Here is a 24,776-nt window from a genome sequence, read left to right as displayed (position 1 = left end):
ACGGGCTTGGCTAGGCCAGTCTAGCTAACGCTACAAAAACATGGCGTAATAATAAACGTATCGTTCGTTTTCTCGTAAAACCTGACGTCTCTCGATCGGTCTTCCTCCAACCCCTCGACAACGCGACAGTGGGAAAGGAGGGTTTCGGCGGCAACCCTCCTCCTCCCAGATGCGCGCCCTCTCCCTCTACCTTCTGACCTCATCAGTGACGTCATGAAAGCTGTTTTGTTTGTGAATTATTTCCAGTAGGATATCCGGCAGCCGCCAGTGGTGGAAGCGGCGCTGCCGCCGCATATCAGCTATGTATCAGCATGGAACCGAGCGTTTCCGGCCCCTGGTAAAACTGTGTATGACGAAACTGATTTTTTATTGGGCGAACCTGTGCCCACAAAAGCAAGCTACACTCGAAGCACAACGATAGCGGCGAACACAGTCGGCGATCGTCGAAATCTGATCAGCGGCGAAACGCGTCGGCTTTTTACATATAAGTCATCGGAGGTTCCAGATTAATCCCTGGTGCCCACGTGCCTTCCAGAAAGACAATTCGCGTCACTCATACAATCAGATTACATAAGCGTTTCGCATGTGTTAAGCGCGTCTTGCCTAAAACCCCTATATATAAAAAGTAGCGACACTCTCCTCCTCCGCCTTCCCTCCTCCTTGTTTCTCCTGTCTTTCGCGCTCCTTTTTCGACCGTTGCGCCGCCTTCACCGCTTGAAACACGTGCACTTGTTTATCTTTCACCGCTGATCAGATTCGACGATCGCCGACTGTGTTCGTCGCTATCGTCGTGTTCCTCGCCAGTCGGTAGACGCTTCTCGGGCGAAAATGGCGACGGAGCGTGATCGTAAACAAACGCAGCCAGCGCCCGGGGGCTCGACGGTCCACGTGATGCCATTAAACCAATACCGACGCGGCGTCGGCCCCGGACAGGGTGTGCGAGGAGGCGGCGGCATTCTTCAAAGCGTGACGCTACTTTTTACATATTGACCCTTTTCGCGGAGCAGTTCGCTCTACAGGAACGAGATGGCGCTTTCGGCCGCGCGCCATACATTGCCTCAGCGAATGCGCACGAATACGAAACCATTACTGCTTCTACCCTGCTACTGTGCGATCAAGTGTCGAAAATGCAACTGGGTGTGCGCTAATGCACTGTGCCCAATTCATACTGCAAAATGTGTAACGATAAAGAGAAGACGTGTGCGGTAGTTCGCTGCAAATAGTGATTCACATATTAATGAATGGAATCAACCTGTGTCGCCGCTGCTACATAAGGACTGCCTATGTTGCCGCCATTCGCGATGCACGGCTTTCCTCAAGGATAAAAAAATATAATTCATCCGTCTGCGCTGTATAGCTAACCTCCAAAGAAAGGACTTCAACTCCGGAACTTTGGCACTTGGGAGTGAGTACCGCTCGTTACAAAATGTAGTGCCACTTACTGGCATAGTAAGTTTCCCGCACGCTATCTACACACATCCACCCTTACTCGCACGAAAACTTACGCCCACCCTATCGCCAACGTGTCAGTGAATAGGCGCACACTTGAATCAATGTGCCGAAGCATGAGTGACGGCGACTACACCGACAAGACACGAATGTTGGAAGCTGAATGTTTCGTGACGGTCCACATAGCAAGCGAGGGACTAGCGATAATATGTCTTTGCTACGAGCTACCGCAAAGTACAGAACATTTAAATTCCAAGTTTTGTGCACAGCAAGAATAAATTTATCGCGGCAGAGCACCCGCGAGTGATTACGCTGAAAATAAACAACTGCAGATAGTGGCCGCACCGAGGAACCTTACTGAGTCAGAAATATGACAAGCCGCTGGTTCAAAACGTTTGCCAAATAAAGAACGCAGAGCACACTGATCCCGATTCAATTCATAAGCGGAAAGTTTGGACAGCTTGGAATACATTCTTAGCCCCGCTTTTAGTACAAGCACCGTATATACGCTGCTCACGCCGTTTGGACAAGGCGTAATGAGCTCTGAAAGCACGTAAGTACATGTCCTCTAAAGCTGTGGCCAAAGCTTCGTGTCATGCCCGCAGTCACCGTCTACGATACGCGTCGAAACAGCGGTTTGCTGCGCCGCGCCGGCGTCACGCGCTTGCATTGTAAACGCGGAGGCAATGGAGGCGGCTGAGGCAAGCAATGGACGCGTCCCCACGTGATCAAACATGGCAGCGCCCACGGGAGCGCCGCGAAAAGGGTCAATAGGGGTTTTAGTCTTGCCGAGACGCGAACGACGCGCTATCAACTCGGCTGCAAAACGACGAAGAGACCAAGTAGACACGCTGCCAGTCGGCTTTGTAGCGGAGCGAGGGATGCAGTCTTCATTCGGCTGACGGTATGAGCGTTGTGCGCAAGCGCAATAGCGTTACCGCTAAGCGGCTGTGTGGCATTTGCTAGCATATGTCGGTCTGAGCGGAGCGGACAGCAAGCGCTCAGCTAATTAAAACACTCTATTGTGCGCGGACATTCATGTAGAAGCGCAGTCGGTCGCTGCGACCCGTGCGACCGCTGCATTGAGGCTTCATTCTGTTATGCTTCATTTGGTTATACGGACAGTACACTATAAGAACATATTTCACATAGTCTGCTCTCAGCGATTGCCTATACCTTTCACGCAAGAAGCTGGTTCGGGGGACTCCATCACGGCGACCGCGCGCAATGGGCGTTCACTGTACGTATTCGGTAAATAGAGAGCGCCTGTGAAGTATTCTGCGCTTTCTGTTTGCCAAAGATTACTATTTTGACAGTAAGAAACTTCCCTCGTTTGGAGAGTACTTAAAGAAATGGCCAGGAGGGCTCCCGCGTGGTGTTTTAAAGCGAAGCTTTCTATGTCTCACTGATTCGTCCGTGAGCGCCGAAAACGCACTGCATGAAAGCCAACTTACACAATGGAACTATCTGCGCACGCAATCGTAGAACACTACAGTTTACATTCGCAGTTGTACCGATAATAACATTGGTATAACTGCAACGCAACGCTATACCCATACGAACTGTATATATCTGCATTGCGTTACGCGCGTCACGCAATGCATTCCCGACCGTCACCATGAGTAGGCCGCGGGTGCAGCGCACGGCAGAAGAGGCTGCCGTACGCGAACGTAAGCGCGATCGTGCCCGTATATTAAAAGGCCGATCCCGTGTGTCGGCAGCGGCATGCAGTCAGTGAAAGTGCGAGTGTGTGCGTGTAATCAACGGCTACATGATCTAAAATAAAGGCTATGCAACTTAACGAAATGTGTCTTCATTCAATTTCAACGTTCAAAAAATACAATCCTAAATAAGCAATCAAATCGCATATGCATCGCATCGGGTCGCTCGCATTTCTTGGGTTCGTTGCGTGGTCGTTGGCCTTGATTCAGTGTGAATGGGAGAAAGTTTCGCGTTCAACCATCTTTCTTTAAGAAAGGGGCTTTGATTTATTTATTTTTACATAGTTTTCACGTGACGTCACAGCACCGTCTGCTATCGATCGTCCGCCATGTTGGAGTACTGCAACCGATGCGCGCAAATGTTTGAGCGCCGTCTGTGTAGTCTTACGGCGTTGATTTTGCGATTTGCGAATTATCGCGTGTTCAATGACGGCGACTGCTAGGCGGAAGGAATTCTGCCCATCATATTTTGCCGAGCTGGTGGGCCCGACGCGTGCTCGCTACGAAGCAAAAATCAACATGTGCGACGGTGTTGATCCGTACACGTTGTGCGGCGGGACCGACACGACGACGGACGTCGACCTGCTACCGGTTACGACGCATGCTGACATTATAAATTATTTGGTGATGTCGACGAACCACGTATCGCGTACTGAAATGAAATCATACAAGTCTCTTGAGGCTCACAACTACTTCACAAGTGGCCGGGTATGCGGCATATGACAGCAATGCGGCCCTCCAAGCGCGTCATCGTGTTGAGCGAGGTAAAGTTACGAAGATTTAAAAAAGTATGTTTGTAAATCCGTACCGCTGGAATAACGCGGTTAACGTGGTACCCATTTGCATGAACTCATTCGTTGGCTATTAATTACGGCATCGTGCGCTGCTCACTGCTCCAAATGTTCGACGCTGCCAGGCATTGTGTACGAGGCAACATACCTTATTTCACTATTCACTTACCTAAATATGGCCTTCTGCAACTCTGGTTAAATGTAGGCCTACAAAGTAGGTTATTTACATCTTTCCTGTTTATGCGAGCGAGCCAGAGACGCTCCTCCGACAACACTTTCGTGCGCTCGCATTGTCGAGTTATAACTTTCGGCAAGCCGTTCAGCCCGGTTCCTGGCTCCATGTTTGTTTTCTGTGAGGCAGACTTGCTTCTCACACTGCAGCCGATCATGGTACACATCAGCATTGCGACGCTGTGCCGTATTAGAACACGCACAACGCGTAAGTATCGCACCCGGCACACGCAGCAAAGGCCGGCGCCACGGCAGTAGTTCTCCGCAATGGCGGCCACCTATCCCATACGCCCCGGTTGTGACGTCCGTGAAAACTATGTCCGCTGCTACAGCCACTGGCGGACATCGCCACGAAAAACGGCTATCGTATATAGTGAGCCTATAACAGCTTACGCTGTAAAAGAGGAAGGGCACGTCCCAGATGCATTTAGTAGAGTGTAGTGCTCGTTGAGAGAGCTAAAAACATGACAGCACCGCACATAGTTTTGAAGGAATCCAAACATGCTGGGATGGGTGAAATGATAATTGCTTTATGTGAATCGAGACAGCGAATTCGTAGGCTGCCTAAGATGAGACATACGTACTCGACGACTGGATACTATTTTGCATAAGTGGCCTCTTCTGAGTGTCTGCTCATGAACTCTGTTTGCTCATGAAAGGAGCGTCGCTTTTTTTTTTTTTTTTTTTTTTTTTTTTGAGCGCCGACAGCCAATTAAGCCTATGAGGAGCGCGCCGCGTTATCCCTCATAATACGCAAACGAGGCGCTTCCGACAGATGGCGACTCCGTAAGTCCTCGTCCCCAATTACACTGCTAGGCGCCGCTAATTAAAAGAGCTGAAATTTCAAAACACCACACGCCTTTTTCACGGGCGCCGCGCTCCCAGCCGGAGCGCCTACGTAATTGACAGTGCTGTGACGTGAGTCACAGTGATACGTGACTGTCACAAAAGAGCGCGTAATCAAAGCGCGCGCCGCGTGTCACGCAAGCCAGCGAAAGAACACGCCGGCCTCACGGCAACTTCAACAGAGGGGGAGAGCGCATATGCCTCAAACAGCCGACGCGACAAACGGAGTCAGTCTAGACGGTGGTCTAGAGATCTAAAACATCGACGAAGCGTCGGTAACCGGAGAGAGGGAGAGAGCACACGCGCGCGCCGAGACACCTTCTCACCCGGCGAGTCGAGAAAGAAATTGCTACAGCGTGAGCGTGCGCCAACGGGATGAGTCATCACCCCCCCCCTCGACGACGCTCCGCCGGCGGCGGTCGAAGGTGCGAGAAATGAGTAGATTCCCATGCTTTGGCCATGCTACGAGAGCACGAGTGACACGACTGCGATAGGAAGGTTCGAGAACCCCAGTGACGGCTATATAACCGCCGTGCGAGAATCCGGAGTCAGTTGAGTCCGCACCGGTGATAGAAGTGATGTAACGTGAAGACCGAGCGTCTGCGGAAGAAGGGGATTCCCCGTCAAGCTAGTCGACGAGTTCATCGAGCGTCTGCATTTCCGGAATAAGTTCCTTCTTCGAGATTTGCACCTAGCTACGCCGAGATCGTCTGACTCCAGGACCAGCACGGTGAATACGATTGGACACTTAGTGTTCCTATTCATTTTGTAATTTACGTGTTGGACTCTTAGTGCTTGTCGTGAATTATTTTCTTGTGTTTGTTAATACCCATCTGAATTGTATTGTGTTGTGTCTAGCCTAAGTGTGCAAGTGTGTGTGTAACTGCCTTGTGTGAAGAATATATTTTGTTGTGTTTTGACAACCTGGGCTCTGATTCGGTCTTAGGACAGCAACCGGCGTTCGCTGGCGCACCAGAGGGCCCATTCTTAATTGTCCTTGCTTTCGTGGGATTATTTTCGGAAGCTGATAAGTCGGCTTTGGAATTTGGTCCGGCGTCTGCGCCTCGTTCACGGGGTCTGTGACAGACTGACTGAGAATTATTCAATGCAACAGCAGTTATTTGTTTGATCTGTTGCTTCAATACACGAATTAAACTTTAGAGCAAAAACACGAGAGGAGAGGTAAAAAAATCACGCACCATTCCACTGCTGTGAAGGTGGATTACCAGCGATCGCAGTTTAGCACACGACATAGAGGTAACACAGAATTTAGATCTAAGTATGAGCACAGTTTATTGCTTTTGAGCGGCGACGGCGGTTATGCCGAAGGAAGACACACGCACACACACTTTTATTTTGATATTTGGCGGTCTTGATCGGCGGCACACAATCGCGTGGAAGACTACCGCCACCTCGGGGAGCCGGAGGAAACTAGACACACACGTCGGGACCGACACGCCGAGAGAGCGAAAGGAAACTCGGCACGCAACCCGACGCAAGCGCTTGGAACGACGACAAAGGCGGTGCGTGCGCGCACACATGGCCAGCCGACGCGGGTCGCACAGCGGCAAATCTTTGAGAAAGCCTTATCTACCCGAGAGAGTACCGATTTTTAAAATGGCGCCTATTGATAACTAATCTACTGAAAATGCATATCCAAGTATAATGAGACGTAGAAGCTTTTGCACAGAATTAAGCGATTTTGCATCGAATTCGGGAGCTGAATTTTTGCACATGCAGATCTGTTGACGGACACGAAAAATGCATAACCCTAGTCATAGGACAGCTTCGCTGTAAAAAGAGGGTGGGGACCGTGACCTACGTGACGCGATGCTCTGGCTCTGGTATTCGAGAACGCAAGCAATGGATTTTGCTTGCGCAGGCAAGTCGAGGAAAGTGGCGAGTGTCGATGTTGGCAGCGAAGCTCGCCTCCTGTAATCATGGGTTAGCGACACTTCAAATATGTTTATCTCTGCTAATAATGGACCAATGTGAAAAATTGCAGTAGAATGCTCCTTAGAGGTAGATGGCACATAACAATTTCCAGCGTATAACCAAAATTTGCTATGTGGCCTCGTGAGGGAGATGCATGCTAATGCATGCTAAGAGCTCTTGTACTTTATTGCTTTTGTTTCTTGTTTGATTTCACACTTACCGTTTTCTCTCTCATGTTGTTTTCAGAATCGAGACAATGCTTTCTACAGGTAGGGCATTGTCACGCATGCTTTTACTTTTTGCTAGCCATCACAATTATCATCTTTATCGTAATCGTGAACATTGTCATTGATTCTACAGCAAGACAGATTACGCATATGTATACAGTGGCTTAATTCTGTTTTTACACTAGCTTGGAAAAATATTTTATGCTTACTCTTGCTTTGTTTTCACTCAAATACCACACATCACATTTCTTGGTACACATAGTTCAATAACACACTTGACGTCCTTGCTTGTCTGGTTCATCTGGAAAAACAAAAGACTGACATCATATGCCCACATCAGCATCGTGCTTCTGCAGAGGTGTGGACTTTATTGACTGCATGTTGGCAACTAAAGATTTGTACAAGTCAGGCAAACAATGACGCCAAGTATATTTTACTGAATGTTTAGGGCAAAAAAATGCTAGTACCTTGTTGCAACATCTGAGTGGGCACAAAGCAGTAGTAAGCACAAGGTCGTATTTTAAAGTTGTCAGAATAAACGTTTTGGTCACTGTAAAATAGTAGATGGACTTGAAAAGTGAGATTCGATTCCAGCACCACTAATTGTGCTCGCCATTTAAGTGGACACTCACTAGCCTCCTGCACATTTTGCAGTCTTGTTTTTGCATTTCCTTTGGCTTGCATACATTTTATTTGGCATCGTCAACCAGCAAACACCAACCATTCATGCACATGAAGAATGTTTCAAGTAGAACAAGCTGTAATGTTTATTGTTTGCAGCTCTTTTCTATAGAATGCTGTTAGGCACACTCATGCAGCTTACACAGCACATTTAAGGTTCTGTGTGGTTCTCATGAGGATACAGATAATGCTCATAAGTCGAGCCACCAGAGCATGAAAATGCAATACAAGGCACAGTCTCGCAAGGCCATATTCCATGCTTGCAACAGCTCGAAACTTGAACAACAGTACTCTATCCCATTCAAATTACAAAAGTTGCTTATTATTTACTTACTAAGTGCTAACCTGCATTGAAATTAATATAGGAAAATAATTCTTGATTTCTACGGTCACTACTGCAAAGGTTACGGAGACTTTACAGTTTGAGGTGATGAAAGACCATAGCCACCACCGCCAGGTGTCTCCACATGAAGAACATCCTGCAAAAGAAAAATATCCCAACATACTGAATGCACAGAAAACTGCAAGGCCTGCGCAGCTCATTAAAATCGTACTTCAGGGCGAGATCCAGAAAATATTTCCCACTGAAATATAGTCACTCCACTTCCCTTATCAGCAAGGGCCAAGCATTTTTACCTCTGTAACAAGACTCCACCGCACCACCAAACAAGTGCCATTTCATGACTGGCACTGCAACACTATCTTCCAACTGCATTGCAGCTGACCTGCCCACATGAGTGAGGATTGATGGGTATAGATATATGGTACAGGACTTACCAGCAGTATAATTAACTGAACTCCTGTTTTCATTCCTTACAAGGCTGCATTTTTACATGACTGCAGTGGATTTCTTCAGCACAAGAACTCAAAGGCTAAAGAAATATTCGCTATCACTTGCCACAAAGCAGCATATATCAGTACAAATTTCAATGCCTCCAGTTTCTATCACCAGTTTGTGTCAAGCTTTGAGTGGCAATATGGATGGAGCTAGGGCGATGGAACTGCTACATGCCACCATAAATGCTGGGAAATATTAAAGCCAATAATGATAAGCAACATGCTGAAACAGATAAATATGTGTTACAGTTCAATGGTGCTGTGGCACTCTGCAACCTTTACATCATAAAGCAATAGACTGCCAGTATTATGACATGCCACAGCTCCTGACCTTAAATAACATGTTTGTGCTTTTCAGTTTATAAGGTACGAGGGACAAAAGTTTGCCGCAGGACAGTGGAAAAAAGAAAAGCTGCTTTATTATCTCGCAGCTTAACCTTAGCCTGTAATTTAAAATTGGTCTACACATACATGTGCGACGACTAAGCTGCGAGAAAGTTTTTCACAGCTTTAAAACTTGATACCTTTAGTCCCAAATAAAAATGCAGCTCTACAAAGTGCAGCAGTGTCACATACTAGGCCTAAACAAAGGGTCAAGGAGGTATAACTATTTTTGCAGGCAAGATTATTCAACATTTTGCTGTGCATTCGTAGACTGTAATGCCATACCAAATGCATTGTAGAAATGAATGACATGTAAAATTACAACATATTTTACTGTCATATTTGTACTGCTACGACACGACCATAATATTATGATCATAACAACATCTGATGCTGTGTCACGTATACAACACAAAGTTGCATTATAAAAACATGTTGAATTCAAGCAGCTTCTTTATCTCCAAATATTGGACTTTCAAATCTAGAGTAGGACACTCAAAAACAAATAATTTTTATGTTCAATGAAGAACCTTTTTTTTTTTCTCTCTTTTTTTTCTGAAATGCAGCCATTCAAAAGGTACAGGGACTGCTATAAATATACAACACAAAGATAAATATTTTTCATGTCTCTATATAACAGTGCATTATTATGATCACATGATGATAAAATGAACTGACGCGGTTGCTTTAACCTCGAAACTACCCGCGAAGCGATTGAGAACAGGTGGTGTTACTCATGCAACAGAACGCTGCATTATAAAAACAGCATGAAGCACTACTTATGCTACATACGTACTTTATTATTTATGCTGTATCAAGCAACTAAAGACAAAAGCAAATAAAAACTGAACTGATGTGGATGACAGACCCACCCTGGATTTGTTCATTGCATATATAGTTATTGTTCAGCCCTTCTACATCGACAAAAAGTGGCATGACGTAGCAAAAACTAAGAGAAGCAGTAAATTAGTTTACACTGATGGAGCATTTTTTCAAACCATTTAATTACCTTTTAATGGCTCAAAAAATTCAATTGTTAGAGGAGAAAATGTTGGCCATATCTGCCATTTTGGAATTTCCTGCCCAATCAACTGTACTCATGATGTTGGTGTGAGGTCACAAATTTCAAGGTATCTTTACGTATTGGGGAACGTTTTGTGCAGAAAACGTTTTCCAAAGTGACATCATCGAGCCTTTGTTTGCCTTCAAATGCAACGTCATCCTCCTCTATTGAGAAATAGCTAGTTCTAAGCAGACGCTGTAGAAAATCCATGACATCATGGGGGCTAACACAGGAATGTCAACGTACCATGCAAGCTCCCGCTCTTGGTAAGGCTGAAGTGTTCAGTATTCTAAGAGTGTTATCTAGAAATCTAGCTTAATGTAATACTCCTCTTCAGCATTCCATTAACAAAATTGTTTGAGACTTCATGAGCATCACCCTGTTGCCCACCCTTGTACTGTACCTTGTTTGCTGTGACAAAGTAAGTGAACTGGGAGGTCCATTTAAGGAATATGATGGCAAGGCTGAGGGTTGGCTTTTTCCTTAGATGAGTTGGTTCGTGAGCCAGGTTTCGTGATAAAATATCACATTGTATCCCTGGCAGTGGCGCACTGATGGAGCGGGGGGGGTCGGAGGTTCTAACTCCCCCCCCCCCCTGAGGCCGAGTTACCCCCCTCCCCCCACGCATCCAGCCCCACCACTCCGACGTGTACCTTCAGTGCTCTGTTCACATTGTCATTAGAATTCAGGAAGTGGCTTGAGGTCGAACTTTCCTGACTAACAAGAACACTCTATCACTGTCTTGTATTGATTCATTCACTCCGAAATTTGAGGAGGGCCAACCGTGTACTCAATGGCTTTGTGTTGAATTCCACTGAAGCAGCTCTAGGTGGGAAAAGGATGCAGTTTTCACCTTTAAGGGGTTGCCATGCAGTTTGACCCCTTTTCTTTCATTGTGCCTTGAGTACTGCAACTAAGATACAAGATGCGCAATCGTCTGCACACTTGTAAACTTGCGCACCCCCCCCCCCCCCACATACACACAAAAATTCACCCCCCCCCTCCTGCGGTACAGATCCTGGGTGCGCTACTGATTCCTAGCATACTTCTGAATGTAATGTAACACACATATTAAGCATTAAAAAATAAACAAAATCTTGCACTTATTTAAGCAAGTACAGTCTTGCAGAGGTACATACTTCACTATAATGCACTAACACTTGTTAGGAAGATAAAAGGTGCATTACATTTCAGACTTTTATACTCTTTGTAGTACCAAATGAAGAGGAAAGACTAACTGAACAAGTTTGTTACAGCCCAAGATATTTAACCGAGCTTCAGTGTTTGGCTAGGCAAACGTAAGTTTTGGTTGCGAGACCTGTTTAATTAGCAAGTCAACTACTCTACAATTAATCAGAGAAATAGTCATACATTCGTTACTATTTGGTTACTGCCATGGGTTCTGTGGACCTCTTGGTGACATCGATGAACTCAAAGGAGCTCAACCTTGCTTACTCAACTGCTGTGCAGTGCCACCATACTACATCTTTCATTTGCCTACTTACCATCAAGGCATGTAAATGCAAACTGCAGTGAAAATTTTCACCGGGTTGCTTATTTGAGATGATATCCAGAAACATTTCAGAATTCATTCATGACATCATTGTCAGCATACAAAAATCTATATTCAACCACCCACTTCAATGGCACTGAACAGTGTTAACAAGCTGCCTTTCAAACTATCAGTGCATATTATGCCGTTGTCACATTTATGTGCCAAAGTATTAACACGATATGAAAAAGGAGCAAATGTGATTTAAAAATGGCAAAATACAGCAATGTAACAATTCAACAATGTGAACTATCAAAAGCTTTTGCCATCGTTTTACATCAAAGTTTTGCAGGGCTACAAATTTGTCTGGTACAGGACAACATCAAACACACCCTGGTCTAGTACATTACCAGGGCTTCAACTGAATTAGCATTTACTGAAACTTCTAGAACACTTCTCAAAAAGGTTAAAATATTGTGAAACTTTATGAGAAGGACCCCTGTGTACATACCCTGCATTCAAGCCTCAAAAGCTTGTGTAATTAATGCAAGGATCAAAATAACAACATAATGAAAAAAATGCTTTGGTAACTTACATGATCTACATAACATTGTAGGCAATTTATGCAAAGTTTTCGAATGTCTGGAGTTCCAAACTTCATCACGGCACAATAAACAGCTATTAGGGCAACCATTTTCAAATTATGTGCAATGTGTCATTGCCTCATTTTGTATGCACTTCATTTCATTTGAACGAAACACAGTGTACTATACAAAAACTACATGTTGCACGAAAATCAAGTCTAGTCCTACTCAACATAAACACCCCATGCACCTGCTAAATAGTGTATTTTCCCTAGAAGAGAAGCTGCACATACTTGCATGAGAAATTTGAAAAATGCTCGTTTTTATCACATGTGAAATTCATGAGAGCATATACCCCAGGTGAGATGTTAACAGAAGCCTTTGAGCCCAGGTTGACAATTCTGCCACTCTTGAAATACAGCAAGTTGACACCGCATGAACCTGGGTGGCCACCTGCATGAAGCATGAAAAAGCACAAATGTGGTGCAGTCTGGTACTTAAAGAATGTGTCATCACTTCATTTTAGTGCCCTTTCTCATTTACCAAGCCTCCACTCATTGAGACTGACCTATCTTATATTCCAGAAGTGTAGCTTTACAAATTTAAATTAACTTAGCATTTCTTTTTAGTGTCCTGGTAATATGTTCCTTTCTTATTCATTCTGCTCGTCACTGTCTCTATCACTGTGACTTAAATACAACCAAACCGACATCCTAACAACCCAAAACATAATGGCCTCATTCCACTTAAAGGGCCCATCACCAGGTCTGGCCATGTTGAGCTGACAATCGCAGTGCATACAATGCATGCTAACGATAGTGTCTGCAAAATATTACACCACTACGTGCCACTGAAAAGAGCTTAAATTTCAAACCAAACACCACGCCCTTGTCATGGGCGCCACACTCCCAGCTGGACAGTCGACGTCGTTCGCACAAAGGTGCCTACGTAATTCACAGTGCTGTGACGTCACTCACAGTGACACATGCCTAGGAATAATGCAAGGCAACAGCAGTTATTTGTCTGATCTGTTACTTCAATAGAGAAATTAAAGTTTAGAGAACTAATAAAACCTACAAACCAAATGCCTGCGTGTATTAGTTTTACTTCGTACCGTAGCAAGAAAGATGTACTTCCATTTCGTCTGCTTGTTCCCACGTCGTGCAGTCATGCACACAGAGAACGAAACTATGTAATTTTCTACCATGTTACAGCACGCGATCATGCTCTTGGATTCGATCGCGTCTACCTCGGTGTTCATGTGGCTCTAACTTATCATACCGCTAGTCTGATGCCAGCGGTACAATGACGTGGTGTATCGGGGTAAGAATCCGTGAGCTGGGCCATCCTTTTCAAACATGCAGGCACTGAGGGATCTAGTTCGCAGAAGCAGCCAGACAACAATGTAGGTGTTCTTGTGCACAGCTCACACAAACACAATAGCTCACGGGTTTGTACACGAGACTGTCACCGGAATTTCACCACAGCAATAATGCACGAGAAAAAAAAAAAAAAGAAGAAGGCAGAGACCTTGACGTGTATGTGACGCGATCCTCCGGCATGGGAGAACGCAGGGAAGGAACTTTACTTGTGGAGGCTAGATAGGGGCAAGGGGCAAGAGTGTGTATGCTGGCAGTGAAGCTTGCCTCCTGAAATCAAGGGTTCACAACACTTCAAACATATCTATCTCTGCTAATCACGAACCAATTTGAGAAACTGTGGTAGAATGCTCCCTAGAGGGCACGTAGCAATTTACAGCATATAACCAAAATTTGCTATGTGAGACCTTTGCTAGATGACATACTACTGGCATAAAAGGCATACTATTCATGTGAGGCCTTACCAATTGAAACTGTGTTCAGCTATGACACTCATTCCTTGAAGCACTGTACTTGTACAGTGAATTCTCCCCGGGTCCACTTACTTTGAGAACAAAGAAAAAAATGTTTGAAAAAAGTGCTCCCTCCTTTTCCAAAACACACACACACATGCACGTACACATGCAATTGGCACTGTGCGTTTTTCAAATACTCCACCAACCAACGTCATGCCTTCTGGTCTCTGACACAACAAGAGCACACCTGTGGCATCATCCATCACAAGGACAATTGGTGAAGAGATTCGACAGCACTAAGAAGCAGGCACAAACTTTCGTTTGAAGCTTTTGCTGTTTTCATGGGTTCACTCGTGCAATAATTTGTACAAAATTATAATGCAATGTATGCACACAACTTCGTTTGCAATGTCAAAACCTGGTGAGGGGCAAGATTGTATATTAAAGCACTTCTTTGCGCTCTCGTCACCAGTGAAAAGAATTAACATGATGATGTGCAGTGTGATCAAGTGTTAACAAGGCCTTCTTCAAATTTAGCTGAGACTCAAACTCACTGTAGCCAAAGAACAAATTTGAATGAGTTTATAACCACCCCACTGAACAAATGATTGCTAAAGAACAAATCTTAAGGAAAGCATAGCCCCAACACACAATGGTTATAAAACAAAACATATGAAGGAGAGTATAGCCTTTTCAAAAATGGAGCTGGTCAGGCCATGTAATGCATAGGGTAGATAACCGGTGGAACACTGGAGTTACAGAATGTCCTGTAGTTTTATTTCCTGCAGTAGACACAAAAATATGCTGCTGCTGATGATGATGATTGCCTTTACGCAGCTAAAACAAGAATTATTTTGGGCCCAGAGTGTCACAATACAGCACAAACAAGCTGAATAAATAAATCCATGTACTAAAGACTTGTAACCTACAGGTGAACGATTCATATCATGAATTTGATAACTCTAGTCACAAACACAGAGATGCAGTCAAACATTAATTAAAATATTTATACTTTAATTAAAATATTTATATTTACTGCACAGTCTAACAACAGCACAGTAAATGAGAAGAAGATAGTACATTGTACCCTCTTGTACGTGATTTACCTGCACCTCCATGGCAGTCAAATTTCTCATGCAGGCTGCTTAATTTTACTGCTGATACATTAGTACTTTAGCTTTCCTCTAAAAAAAAACAAAAACAAAAAAACAGCACCTGACAAGCATGCCTAAGAATCAAGTGGCTGATCAACATGCCAAGACACAGGAAAAGTGCACCTTGGACAGGATAGAGAGGCTCTTCTTGTGACTTGGCTAGCACAGAAGCAGCACAGCAGCTACACAGTCTTTGCACAGTTCAAGAGCTGATTGGGGCACAGCATGCTAGCAAGCACAGAATGCCAGTATGCACAGCATATTTTCCTATGTAGTAGGTGAAATGCTCCTCCTCTTTAGTTTTTACCATGACTTGTTTCACCCATTGAGAGTGCCTTCAAGATCTCACCACGAAATAGACGAAATTCTCTTTTTGTTTTGCTATTATCACAATTTGTTTCATCTAGAGATATTGCATGCCTTCAAGATTACAAGTATCTCTCCGTGTTATAAACACTACAAACACCTCATGCCCATGCCACAGGGATGTTGCTTTGGTTATGTTTTTCTAACTCGATAGTTACGCAAACTGTGATCAATTAAATCCCATAATTATTGCCTGAATTTCTAAAAAAAAAAACGTTATTTAAGCATGCTCACTCAGAATAGCCAACAGGCATGTCATGGGAAAGCATACGAAAACATTTTTTTAGTTTTATTTCTCATGATCGGTGTAGCTTTTATCTTCTACTATATACAAGATCAGTCGCTGTTAGAACAGAGAAACAAAGTTTATATGAAAATAACTTGAAAGTGTGGTCATTCTTTCAACAAGTGTAGCTGCCAAAACAATTTACAGCTTGCTATGCAACATTTCTATTGCAAACAAGCCTGAGGTGTATTACAACCTTTGTCCGTAAAGTTTCGAGACTGATTTATTTTCTTCTCTAGAAATGATTCCCCAAAACAAATGTTGGTGCGTATGTGTAGTGTCATCTTTTCGGGCTAACCTGAGCTATTTATGTTAATTGCTGTGGCAGCCGCTAGATGGCACTACATGTAGAAAAATATGTTGTCACTAGTCGTCTGTGCATTCTACTGTGAGTGAATATGGAGAGATCGATGTCCACCTCGAACAGCGTGTAAACATAAAAATTTGTGACGCTTGGCAAGACAGCCACACAGACGTATGAGCTCCTTTGTGCCACTTACGGCAACGAGACATTATCGTGGGCGCGAGTTTTTGAGTGGCACAAGTGGTTCGTTTCGGGGAGAAAATCGGTGGAAGACGACACAAGGCAGGGGGCACTCTGCAACCTCACGGAATGAAAACAACGTGGCTCGGATCAGGGAGATCATACAGCAAGACCGCACCATTACAGTCCGCATTGCTATCAGATGCTCTCGACATTAGTAAGACAACATGCCATCAAATTTTGCGTGAGAACTTGGGGAAACAAAAAGCTGAATGCCAGACTTGTGCCGCACTCCCTCACACAGGACCAGAAGGACACACGGGCATCAGTGAGCGCTGATTTGCTCTCCGAGGCAGAGAAGGATGCTACATTCGTCGACAGCATCATTGCTAAAGACGAAACATGGTGTTTTCAATACGATCCTCAAACAAAAAGGCAGAGCGCCGAATGGCGGTCCACAAGCTCTCCGGCATCAAGAAAGGTGCGGCAACAGAAGACCAAAACAAAGATGATGCTGATAGTTTTTTTTTATGCCGAAGGTGTCATACACCACGAGTTCGTCCCATAAGGGCAGATGGTGAATCAGGAGTTTTATATCCGCGTGCTCCAACACATGCGTGATGCACTGCGACGCCGTCGCCCTGACTTATGGGCATCTGGACAATGGAGCCTTCTCCATGATAATGCAAGGCCGCACACTGCTCTCAGCGTGACAAAATTTCTCGCCAAACACAGCTTTTACTGTACTTCCCCATCCGCCATACTCGCCTGGCCTCTCCCCATGTGATTTTTTTCCTGTTTCCTCGTGTGAAGAAAGCCCTAAAAGGTCGCTGGATGGGGAGCGTGGAGGCCATTCAAGACGCCACGACAAAGGAGCTGACAGCCCTGCCAAAAGAAGCGTTTTCCAACTGTTTCCAAGACCTCAAGAAGCGTTGGAAGCTGTGTATAGACTGCAAGGAAGACTATTTCGAAGGGGTGCTGCACAAATGATTTCAATGTTGAACGCATTTTTTTAATGGACTCAGTCTCGGAACTTTACCGACAAAGGTTGTACAAATATGACTAATTGATGCACATGGTGATTCAGCACCCAGTCAACACTGTGGTGAATGTACATCCTATCGCACACAAGGAAGTAAAGGCCAGCCACCCATCACCAACAATGGCCAACTAGCATTTACATATTAGCAATAGGCTGTACACTGTAAATGACAGCAAGCAAGGATGTTTTTGTTTTGCCATGTACAGCACCTAGATATCAGTAGGTCAATTACATCAAAGCCAGTCATCTAAAGCATGCAACATCATGCATCAGCACATATCATGGCAGCTGTCAAAAAAATTCAAAGATGCACAAACAAATAAATTATACCTACAGAAAGCACATAAAGCCTGAACATGAATGACATGAACAGAATCTTAATAATGTACATTCTGTGTTCACTTAAAAGGAAAAGAGACTACAAAAGCTACATCATTTACAGATACATTGGTGTGCCATGTTTTGTGCTGCTGAACCGCTCTGCACAGAGAGGCTGCAAATACCTTGAAGGCCATATGGAGCAAAAACACGGCGCTCTGTAAGAACAGAGAGATGCAGGGGCTTCCGGAACAGAAGCTCACGAACAACCCCGTCTCCTCCTGTAAACTTTCCCTGACCTCCTGTGCCTGGGTTCAGATGATACTTCTGCAGAATCACAGGGTACCTGCAACATCGAAATGATTATGGTAGTAAGGGAACAATAAGACGTTCAGCAGCAGGCAGCAAGCACTAGCAGATTGGCAATGATATGAATGAACGAAAAACGCATGTTCCCTAGCCTCCTTTTTTAAACACTCGACCTCCTTGTGACTTTGCTAGCAGTATGCTCACTGCCACATAAACAATCTGTATAAAGAACAGAATGGAGAGTTGAAATGCACTCATGAGAGAATGCAGGCAAACGATTAGCAACACTAATGACCTGTCTAACACAACACCAAGTACAAAATGCCATAACATCACTGCATGTATTTTCCATGTGTGCATTTTAGGAGATTGTGAATATCCAAAATTGTGAATACAAAGCAAATTTGTGTTCGATGCCTGTATTCAAATAAAGAAACTATGTATTTGACAAGTTTATAGTGTCAACATCACATGCATATTTGGAACTATGGCATTTGCAAGCACTAGCTTCCATTTCTTTTTTTTTTTAGCATAAGCTGCATAACTTATCAATAAAGCAGCATGGTGGCTTTGGGCACTGTTGATTGCTATTGTCAGCTGTGTGGTAGCGGGTTAGGTTTCTTCGTGTTTGTATCTATCAAACCTGTGAGCATTTGCTCCATTATGTGCTACTTTGTACACTCGTGCTATGGTTAGGCGCGGATCCAGGGGGGATGTCTGGATGTCCTGACCCTCCCTCAGACCCCTGTCGCAGAAAAATATGGCCACCAGCATTCTTCAAAAGTATTTTTTGCGAGTACCAGTGGTATCAGCCATGTAGAAGTAAAGCTAGCTCGCTCACAAGCTTAGTTGTACTCTGTAGGGGTGTGGTGTCGCGAAGTTGCCGTAGTTATTTTTTCTCATGAACACCTTGGACCTCCTGGCACCGGCCATGCCTTACTCGTCCGGTCGGTGGCGTCGAATGAACGAGGGGACGTCCCTTTTGCAAAGCACGCCGATGTCCACGCGAGCGCCTTCGCACCTGATTAACTTAGTTCCCCCTTGGGGTGTCATCGGTTGCGTCATTGGCTGTCATCGGTTCCATGACCAACCTGCTTAATGAAAGAGATCTCTCGCTGAAGTGTTCATATATAAATAATAACAACTAACAGCTAAACTAGGAACTACGTATAGGCAACTTTTTTAACTGTAGCACTCATTGTGATCACAGTTACACGTTGACAATATCCAGTACGAACACAGTACCGTTTGTATGCTAAAAGTTTTGCATTAAAGCATCGTACTGTTTTATTGTCGTACATTAAGCATAGGAGGCTCAAACCCGTCGGATCCGTTTGTCTGAGTGGGCGTTCTCGCGGAGCGGGGCAAAGCCTCGAGCTGCAGCTGCGAAGTGGGGGAGCGTGACGTCAGCGGTCAACGCCAGCACGCGGGCCTAGGATGGTGTCGCGTCGTTAGAGATGTGGCAGCAGATGTGCGCCTTGTGTAAAAGGATGACGTCGCATGAGAAACAAAACATGAAGACGCTGGCTCGCGCTCTCGGCTACTACGCCACATCTTTCTTCTTGTAGGTGGCGTCGTGAGTCTTCATACAAGGTGATTCGCATATTGTAAACAACCCGCGTAGTGGTTGCCACGTTGGAGCGGAGCGTTACGCCCGTATTCAAGAACGTTCCTCCAGTCAACACAACACCTCGACACAAGAGAGAAGATAGCACCGCCATCCCTCTACAGAAGTGGTCACTGAGCTTCACGATCATTCACGGGAATTCTTGAGAAATGTCGCGTCTTTATCAGTCGAGAGGCAGCGCTGTGCTCAACAAGGTGGAGTGGAGGAAGAGCTTCGAGTTGAGGGCTGTTTGAGAATACGGGAGTTAGTCCTCCAAAGCAAACGAAGGTGTCTCAGCCGAACACAAAGAATCTTCTTAAGGAAATCAAGGTGTCCTAACAGAACTCCAAAGACGGGACCCGTGCTTATGCATTTATAATGAACCTGCAACAGATCATCCCAAATTTTATTTTGTGAAATAATACAGGCTAGATATACCGGGTGTTCAAAATTAAGCTTCATGGTTTTCTTAAAATTAGGCACTGGGAGGCAGGTGAAGACCACCTGTGCAAATAAGTTATGTGGCCAGGGGGACACAAAGTGAGATGATAATTATAGCTGTCAGCAGCCACATTAACTAAAATTGAATAATAAAATTTTTATTGACTGCAGTAAGTGTATATGTTTGTATTCAAAAGTTAGAGGCAGTCATGCTTCTGCACAGTTTCACTTGGAAGAATTCTTCTAGCATGTCTGTGCTCCGAGATATCCAACTCCAAATTTTAATTGTTGTTTGCATGATTACGCATGCAAGAGAGTGAGGATTGGCGCAAAGCTCCTCCCTGATGTGATGCGGCTGTTGCATGCGGCGTTTAGTCTGACAATGGGGCAGAGGCATTGGCAAAGATAATAACTGTCCCCCTTCCCCTCACGGCTGGAGAAATGAAAAAAAATCAAAGAACCCGTAACCGCTGTCGTAACACGCGACCACACAGCCTGTAAAGCCTGTAAAGATGGCGGCAGCTGCCATGCCGAGATAATGACGTGAGCGGAGAAGCCGGAGGGCAGTGCTCGTTCGTAATAGTGACTAGACGAGCGGGCATGGTCCTTGACTGGGCTATGCAAATAAAGTGACTGCTGATTTCCAAGTATTGTAAGTTTTATTGAAATCAAGAGCAACAACTGCACCATCAACAGCAGAAACCTTTTTAGCTATGCTAACGATTATTTCATACTGCTGCTTTAAGTTTGGTGTTGTCATGCACAAATCTCATGACAAAACTTCACCCATCAAGATGTCAATACCCTAAAAATGTTCAAAATGCCTCCCTTCCACAGCAACGCAAAAGCATAAACCGCTCTCGCATTGACTCGATAACTCTGCGCAGTACTACAATTGAAATTTGGAGTCGGATATCTCGGAGCACGGACACGCTAGAATAATTCTTCCGACTGATACTGTGTAGAAACAAGACTGCCTCTAAGTTTTCAATGCATACATACCGACTTACTGCAGTCGACAAAAAATAATTGTTCAATTTTAGTTAATTGGGCTGCTCACAGCGATAATTATCATCTCACTTTGTGCTCCGCTGGCCACATAACTTATTTGCACAGGTGGTCTTCGCGTGCCTCCCAGTGCCTAATTTTAAGAAAACCATAAAGCTTGGTTTTGAACACCCTGTATTATCAGGCACAGCCGCCAAGCACATGGCTACATTGGGTAACGTCCTTTTCCTATAAGCTCACAGAAACCGATACCTGACTTCGCTACAGGTCTTCTTCCTCTTTCTGGGGTTTTAGTACGTGCCAAAACCAGTTCTGATTATGAGGCACGCCGTAGCGGAAGGTTCCGGATTAATTTTGACCACCTGGGGTTCTTTAATGTGCACTACAACGCAAGCACATGGGCGTTTTTTCATTTCGCCTTCATCGAAATGTGGCCGCCGCAGCCGAGATTCGATCCCGCGATCTCATGCTCAGCAGCGTAATGCCTGAGCTGACTGAGCCACCACAGCGGGCTACAGGTGTTGCTCTAGCCGTATAAAACGCGGGTTTATCGTGAGCAGAAACGGTGAATTTCGGTAAATAAGAAAGGCTACTATCATCATCATCATCGACAAAAGCTGACCCTCAGAAAAAACCTGGATCCGCCCCTGGTTATGGTAAACAGATGTTCAGGAGTCGGAAGGTCACGTGGCAGCAAATGTGCTTTTACAAAGCATGGGAAAATGGCAGACGACACAGACAATGAACTGAGCCACCTCACAACACTGCTGCCCACCCATGACCAGGACAGAGATTGCACACACGTCATCTCTAGCCTGGACCTTAAATTATTGAGCATAAGCTAGAATTTTTAACCATGCACTTAATCTATACACCACATGCTAGATCTAAAGGTGTACAATCAGCTGCAGCTAGAAATTCTGTGCTGGTATTGCATGGTGCGTTCCTATGGAAAATATATTTACAGCTGCATTCATATGCTCAATGTTTGGTACAGAAATTAGCAAAATTGCAAGAACAACGATATCACTGGTCATTAACATCTCACAGATTTGTAAAAACTACAGTCAAACCTTGCTATAATAAAATGGTTTATAACAAAATCTTCCTAGGGCAGGCCGAAAATAGGTGTTTTCCACTGACGTGTGTTCACTGTGCCCCAAGTTTCGCCGAGACATGCTGCCACTAGCGGGGTCGCTATTGGGGTCAGGTGCGTGCATGCTTACTGGTCAAGTTCAAATTATTCGGTGAACACCAATTTTAGGATTCAAATAACAAAATTTTGGGGCCATAGAAATGCATGGGTGCTGGCAGGGATCGAATCAACCGAAAATTGAATTAACAGGAGCTGAATTAACAGAAGTCAACTGTACAGGCATTCTACTGCACAGTGATATAAACGATTTTTTATGAAGATTTGCAAATGCAGACAACAGCATGTGTATGCTTTGCTTTGCCCATCCTTTAGCATTGCTGGGCTCATTCAACCTTCATGCCAACCAAATAGCAACTAGGCTCTTTAATGAACAGAAAGAAAAGGCAAGAAATAAAAGAAAGAAACCTGCGTTCCAAGATTTCTGGGTCCGTGATTCTAGTATTGGTCATGTGAGTGTGGATGCCACTGCGACCATGCCAGTGAGGCCCCTGAAAAACAAGACAAATAAATATTTATATAGCCTTCATCAAGTGCTGCATTTGGCAACGAGCTGAAAAGACAAGAGCCTGAGCCTGCACAGACAAGTGCATGACTGGCACATTTATGTGCCAAATGCATGTGTGATGATTAAGAGACCTGAAATGCCTTAATTGCGCTTTCAACCACCCAAACGACTTTCTTCAACAAAAATGCATGAAAATTGTATTCATCATGTCAAAAATTCTGTTTTAGCCTTACAAAGAGCCATGGGGCAGTTCTGAAACCTGAGGAGCATGTTGGAATGAGTGCGATACTATTAAAGAAATATATTCCACAAAAATATTTTAGGAAAGGTCCTAATATCAATGACAATACATCAGGAGTGCAATTATTACTCTCCTCATTCCCCCTCATCTCATCTGTTCTGTTCTCCTCAACCATGGTGGCACTGGCAGCAGTGCCCCACCTATCTCGCCTCTGTAACCTACCTACAACATTTTTCTTTGTTACTTTTTGTTTCTTTTCAAAGTGCACTTATGGTAACCTCTACTTAAGGTTGCTGCACACATCGCCAGTCGTAACATTCAGAGACAGGGACGTGCCACACTGAGCTATGGCTACACTGTGAATCAGACATCATGCCTGGGACCCTCTACTGACTGTTAACAAGTGCTCTTTAAGGTGGGCCTCTGACAAAGGAGCCCAGGAGCAACAAAGGAGCAGTGGTTTAATGCGTAGCATGCATTAAAACCCAATGCTTACCCATTTCGAAGAAGCATAAGTTGGCAAAATAAACTGTCATGTTGTCAATGGGGAAAGAACGAGCAAGATGGACATTGAACAGAGAAACAACACTTGCGTTTATTTCACACCATGTATAGTCCTTGTCTGCTGGTCCAGGTAACCCACTCCGCGCATGCTCTACTTTTAGTCTCCGCCACGGGTCGGTGGCATCCTCCATGAAGAGTGCACTCAACTAAAGCTCACGTGCATGACACTGCCATGACACTACACAATATAAAGAGAAACTCACACAGCCTCACTCACAAAACTTAATTTTAGCTGAGGGATCACTTGGGCTCAGATTCAGCAAGATCAAACCCAGCCTGGCTTACTCAGACTCAACCTCATTATAAATAAGGTAGGGCCAGGCTCACTTTGGCTCAGACTTTTAAAAATCAGACACTACCAAACTCGCCCAGACACAGACTCACTAAAATCTGGTTCAAGCCGCTCACTCAGGCTCACAAGTTTATACTCACTTGGGCTCATTCATATTCATGGAAACACCAACTCATTCAGACTCGTGGAATCAAAGGTTCAGATTCACTGATGCAGATGCAAAAACTCATAGCTCACTCACTCAGACTCAGCAGCTCACGGTAAAAGTATTAGCTCTATTAAAAGTTAAATCTACAGATAACGGTGTCACAATCGCCGGCAGATTGGAGTGAGTGAGTGAGTGAGTGAGTGAGTGTGTGCACGACAACTGTAATGACTGTAAAAGTCCAAATGTTTCTCTACTGGTGTACCAAGTAGTGTTTACCATAGATTGGCAGTGTGGGAGAATACTCACTCACACTCACTCACCATAATTTTTTCCAGGCCCCGCACTCACTCACGTTCACACTCACCTCCACTCAACTCACACTCACTAGCACTCAGTCGCACTCACCTCCACTCACACTCATCTGCACTCACATTCACTGGCACTCACTCGCACTCACACTCACCTCCACTCACACTCACTGGCACTCACTCGCACTCACCCCTTTGAAATGAGTGCGAGTGTGAGTGAGTGCACTCATGAGTCACTGTGCCAATCTATACCGCTCACAATTCGTGTATATTCATAACGAAGCTTCCAATGTAGCACCTGTTGCATCTGGAGTGCGCCAAGGCAGTGTACTGGACCCAGTTTTATATTTAATATACATAAAAGATTTGCCTTCCCGATTACATGGTAACATCCGTTTATTCACTGACTCTTGTATTTCGTACCGCGAAATTAATCACAGTGATAATCACCATATACAAAATTCTGCCTTTTC

At 44.6% G+C, this 24,776-nt stretch overlaps 1 protein-coding gene across 1 annotated transcript in view; it reads right to left on the bottom strand.

Annotated features, from left to right (window-relative positions):
- Nucleotides 1-7,548: 7,548 nt before the first annotated feature.
- LOC119434398 (5-oxoprolinase-like) overlaps nt 7,549-24,776 on the bottom strand; it is a 138,802-nt gene continuing 121,574 nt past the window's right edge. Inside the window, exons 29-32 of the mRNA XM_037701561.2 lie at nt 22,651-22,733; nt 17,911-18,071; nt 12,597-12,694; nt 7,549-8,360 (exon numbers count right to left, since the gene is read on the bottom strand). Coding sequence (XP_037557489.1) covers nt 8,286-8,360; nt 12,597-12,694; nt 17,911-18,071; nt 22,651-22,733 — 417 coding nt within the window. The 3' untranslated portion in view covers nt 7,549-8,285. The remainder of the gene's footprint in view (nt 8,361-12,596; nt 12,695-17,910; nt 18,072-22,650; nt 22,734-24,776) is intronic.

Source organism: Dermacentor silvarum, chromosome 1, assembly GCF_013339745.2.
Source record: "Dermacentor silvarum isolate Dsil-2018 chromosome 1, BIME_Dsil_1.4, whole genome shotgun sequence".
Lineage (NCBI taxonomy): Eukaryota > Metazoa > Arthropoda > Arachnida > Ixodida > Ixodidae > Dermacentor > Dermacentor silvarum.
This window is presented reverse-complemented; position numbering and strand designations above follow the sequence as displayed.